Genomic DNA, 5,491 nt, shown 5'->3' with positions numbered 1-5,491 from the left:
CCTGCAATTAGAATCATTGAAGGTTCTTAATCTGAGGCAACAGCTTTCCCCTGTATAAGCTGAGGTAAAAGATGGTGTAATTTGCATTCATGCAATAGCAAAGGCATGAATTTCATCAAGAGTGTTCAAACTCGAAACAAAGGGTGTTAAATATATATTATATACCTCTAAAACCTAATATTTCACCTATATGCGCAGTGTAATTTTTCAAAAATGGTGGTCAATTGACCACCCTTAGGACTATGTAGCTTCGCCCCTGATATTATCAGAATCAATGGGGGAGAAAGGACTTCAGGAAAAGAAGATGAATGCCCAACTTAACATGCAATCTCAATGGAAATGATGGTTTACTCTTATGTAACATATAGTTTCAGGAATCTAGTATTGCTATATGAGATGAAAGGAATAGCAGATGAACTCTCTGCAATTTCCCAACTTTAGGTAGACTACTAATTTACTAACAGAATACTATAGTAACATGGTGATAACAAGGTCGTCATCTGAAAACTGAAATGTCTGAAATACTACTAAAATGCAAGCTGATAATGTGATACAAGAGTTACAGTAGGAATTATCGTCTGATCACCAGCGACAATATAAGCTTTTACACAGACAACATAATATCTAGCAACAACAATATATGTAAATTAATAAGGGGCCACATAGTATAATTCCCTAGCTGAACGCTAATTTCGTGCAGCAAATCCACAACATCATAAATATAGCTAAAAGATTATGATGCTGCAGTAAACTCCTACACCTAGAAAGGGTAAATTAGACCTCCGAACTTCCCAGAAAATGCTTCCTTCTGAGGCTGTTGCACTATAGTTGCATTGCTCATTCGCTGCATTTAAAACAAATTAACTGTGAAAACTACAGTAGCAAAAGGTTAAAGGAAGCGAACATGAACAGCACATCAAGAGAAATTGGCTTTGGTTCAACCGGTTATTTCATCTCTGCCAACAATAAAATGGCAATGAGTGAACCTTTTTACAATAACTTGGCTTATCTCATTAATGAGAGACAGATAACAAGAGATGTCTCCTCTAATCTCTAAATTGATATTTCATGTTGTATGGGTCCTAATAGGATAAAAAATGCATCAAATACAGAAAGGAAGTTCAGAAGTGGAGATATACCTTGAGGCAGAGGTTCCGGCTTGTGTCACAAATAGGATAATCATGCGGGCAACAGTGGCGTCCATCTTTGCAACACACTGCAGAATCCAACCCACAACATTTCCAAGAAAGGCATACTCCAAGAAGACTCCAACCACAGCAGCAGGTTTCACCTTGACCACATGAGGTAAACATACTGCATTTGCTTGGACCAGGAGATGGAGGAGATGGTGGATTTGGGCTACTCTTAGTTGGATATGAAGCTAGCTTATTGATCCCACAGATCCCTTCTTGATTCCCACTATTACGCTGCATGTGCATATAACCATTTATTCCCCAGCTTGTTCCCCATGAATTTTTTATAATCCAGTAATCAACTCCATTTTCGGAACCATAGCCCACAATCAGTACTGCATGATCTAATGCAGTAGAACACGGCCCAGTGAATATCCCCTGCAACACAAAGACATCAACTTTTACATTTCTCTGCCACAAACCATCTAACTTGATTAGGAGATTGGTAATTGGGAGATGGAAGAGACCTTCGAATATGATTGAAATGCTCTCTCACTGCCGCATATCCCAACACTCACGGGTTGCTTTGCCACAGCTTTTAGAAGCTTGTCCTCATCATTTTGGGGAACATCAGTATATCCATCAATGGTTACAACACGTCTTTGTAGCTGCAAAGTTGACAAGTTAAGCAAAGCAATCATATGTTAATGTTGTCCATAATTGTTTTATCTGGAATAAATTTGTCTTAGGTTCTCTATATTAATTATGGGATCCAGAAGCAAGAGAACATATATAGGACCAAAAACAGATTTAGTACAAGAATGGAAGCAAGAAGATAGAGAACAATTAGGTACCTTGTTTTTGTTGCATGTTCCTTCTCTTTCAATAAAAGGGTAATCCTCTTCAGTATCAATACCACCATTCTTTTTGACAAATTCAAAAGCATAGTCCATCAATCCACCTCCACAGCCGTCATTGTAACTTTTGTCGCAATCAATTAACTCCTGCTCAGAGAGACTCACAAGAGATCCAGACACAATCTTGTTGATACCTTCAATTGCTCCAGTGGCTGAGAATGACCAGCAAGCACCTGAGAAAATGAAACAGAAGTAACTGGTTTTAGTTACAGAAGCTAGTAGCTGAGATTAAGTAAATGGAAAGACAATAGAATGACAGTGTTGTGGACAAGGGCAAACTTGACTCATATTATCTCAGAACATATTTTACAAAAAGGTTAGATCTTCAGTTCCATCATGTTCAGGCTGAAACTACTAGACATATCAACAGAAAGAAATTACCTGAGAAACATATTGGCAGAGATAACTTTTAAGAATAAACTTTGGTGAGCATTGTGTGCATTCAAGAAAGCTGATTTAACCAAAGTAACAAGTCTTGGTAAAACAACAACAACAATAATCCCAGTGTAATCCCACAAAACAAGTCCTGGTAAAAGTTTTATTTTTTTGAAACTTAGGGATATATGATGTTAAAACTGAAGCTCATAGTACAATTTTGATTGTAATGCAAATGAATGGATCAAGAAATACACTTTTCTGGAATGCAGAAGAACCACTTCAGTTGCTCAAACCAAGATAGTGAGGAGATCCCCCCTAATCTATTTAACAAGGTTCTTTCAAAAGCAATAAACAATGAAAGGGCGGAGCTAAGGAGTAGTCTGGGGAAGTTTAAGTTCCAGTTGTTAAAACAAATGACATTTCAACCATATTTTAGTCCTAGGATGTGCTCTGTTCATGATCTTTGTAATACTACTTCTCGCTAATCCACTAACCGATAAAGAATGAGATACTGTATCAGTATGTCCTATTACTGTTATCTTCCAGTCACTTTGAAGAAATGGTTTTCACATACATAGAGACGAAAATTGAAAGTAAGAGACAAACAGTATGTTCATTCCTAATCAACTCATGATAGGACGAGCTCATGAGTCTAAGTTTCAACAAAACAACTATATGAATGTTCATTCCAATTCATCTTGATTCCAATACCTAATAATTTGTCTTTTAGGGCAACTCAAGGGTTCCTAAAGCTAAGAATTCTCTAAATCTCACACTTCTCCCTATACAAACATCTAATTCCTAACCAAACTGAAAGTGCTCCTATCAAAATACTGGACCTAAAGTAAGTGCTAAGGCTGGGTTTCAATGAAGTAAATTAGTGGTGAACTTCAACCTGTCAAATAATACAAGGAAAAGTAAAAAAGGGTAGCTCCCAGACAAGAGAAAAAGGCAAAACTAACATCACAAGTTTCTATTGTCATATGAGTAAAAAAAATCATCAAAATACTTTATAAAAAATTCTAATGTTGGCTCTACTATGCACAAGTTATATATCCTCCACATGAATGAAATCACTATAAAAATACAACTAAAAGATAACTCAATAAACTGAGCATACCACAACTGCCTTGATTTTTGACTTTAGTAACAGCTCCTTTCTCTCTCCAATCCAAAGAAGAAGGAACATCAACATCACCAACATCACTGAAAACTCCAGCAGAAGATGACCCAGTTTTCAATCTAATAAAATCATTAGCAGAAGAGGACAAACCCAAAAAAGAGTTCTTGAATTCATGGTGAGTGAGATCAGAATAGGCATTAAGACCAAGGGTATAAGTGGAATTCCCCTTACTATTATGCTCTATAATATAAGCATAATTTTCTTCAAACACCTTGAGTCTGTACACCCTTTCTTGTTCAGAAGAATATGTCTTTCCATTTTGCTGACACCAAGTTTCAAAAAGATCAGAAATTGATGAACAAGTGCAAATTGGTCCTTGAAAAATTAACAGTACAATAACCAAAGATGGCCATAACCAACTCATGTTAGTTAAAGGGTGCCTTATAAATTGGAGAGGTAAGAGAAAAATGGAAAGAGGGGGTTGGTTGATTCTTGCAGTTAAGAATAAATATCGGAGCTACTAACCAAGAATTAAGAGAAACATGGGTTTTTTCTATTGGTACAGAATGGCTCCAAGTTCTCTTTTCTAAGCCTCCAGATTCTTACAGTCGAAACAAACAAAAGGAGTTTCAAGTTTCTAGTCTTTGCTTAGTGACAACAATGACCAATAGAACACGTTTAACAAACAAGGGAAATGATAGTGTCGGATAACTTTGACAGCTTAGAAATAATCGGATACGAATATTTCTTCTTCTCTTTTTAACCATATTTTTTTTTTACCATAATTTAATTTTCTCTAACATATGGCTCAAATTCTGATATACCAAATGTACGCCCTTGACCCTTGTTTGCCAATAACAATGAATCACATGAAACACCTTATAAGTTTTTCTTTTCCTACTCATTTCGAATATTACATAGCTCTCTCGTGTTTTACCTTTTTATGTAATTATCATTATGATAGACGTTGGACAATATTTAGTTAAAGTTGAAATAAAAATGAAATTGAAATTGAAATATAGTATTGAAAGGTAAAGTTGTGTTTAGGCATATACATCATTTGGAAAATAGTTGAAATTTGTAAGTGAAAACTTTATTTCACTTAAAATATTCCTTAAATAAAACTTTCTGTATTTTAAAAACTAAAGTTCCATTGCAAAATGGTGGTCATGCTATTATTTGCAAATACTTAACTTTAGTATTTGCAAGTATACATTTTACTATCATAGTTCGAATTTTAAAATATTTTTTTCACAAACAATAATCTTAGTTTATCTTCTTCTTTCACTTTTGTTTGACCAAAAAATATAATTCTTGATTCAAATAATTAGATTTATAAGATTATGGGTTAAACCTAATTAATAATAATATTTCTAGATGTGACTTTCAAAAGTATGATAAGTGTTGAATAGATATGGTAGAAAAGTGATAATAATGTGCAATAACTATTCCCAAAGGTATGTGCAATAATGCAGCATTTTATAGTAATAAATAATTTAAGTAAATAGGAGGAGTGATTCACCTAATAAAGGATGAACTAGATGATTCGTCCTCCCGACAATGATGATTGACATGTGAGAAAATATTCTCTTTAATATCCTATTTCGAAAACTAGCCATTGCAGCTTTATCTACGATGCTCGACCTCGATCATTATTGACATCTCGACCTCAGTTCTTGTCGACTCTTCGATTGTGATCTCGTTGCTTCCTGGTCCACCTCGACCAACGAGAATTCTTTCTTTAGTGTTATCTTATCTTACTTATTCTAGGGTAGATTTTGACCCAATAGTTAGTCCCTCCGCTTATTGAGGCCGGCCTCTAGCGGGCTTGATGAGTGGATTCCATTTATTTTGGTCGAAACGATTGGATGAGGTGACCGGGTCGTGATGATTGGGGCGAGATGGCGATGTGGCCCTTCGTAAGCCGCGAATTTCAAAGT

The 5,491-nt window shown here is 35.5% G+C and overlaps 1 protein-coding gene across 1 annotated transcript; it reads right to left on the bottom strand.

Annotated features, from left to right (window-relative positions):
* Positions 1–501: 501 nt before the first annotated feature.
* On the bottom strand, positions 502–4,201 carry LOC107816599 (low-temperature-induced cysteine proteinase). The gene is made up of 5 exons (XM_016642324.2): positions 3,549–4,201; positions 1,988–2,223; positions 1,661–1,801; positions 1,140–1,571; positions 502–844 (listed from the first exon to the last, which is right to left on the bottom strand). The coding sequence occupies exons 1-5, from the start codon at positions 3,973–3,975 to the stop codon at positions 761–763; spliced, it is 1,320 nt and encodes a 439-aa protein (XP_016497810.2). The 5' UTR covers positions 3,976–4,201; the 3' UTR covers positions 502–760.
* Positions 4,202–5,491: the final 1,290 nt, after the last annotated feature.

Source organism: Nicotiana tabacum, chromosome 16, assembly GCF_000715075.1.
Source record: "Nicotiana tabacum cultivar K326 chromosome 16, ASM71507v2, whole genome shotgun sequence".
Lineage (NCBI taxonomy): Eukaryota > Viridiplantae > Streptophyta > Magnoliopsida > Solanales > Solanaceae > Nicotiana > Nicotiana tabacum.
The sequence above is the reverse complement of the archived record's forward strand: the minus strand, read 5'-3'. Positions and strand labels throughout refer to the sequence as shown.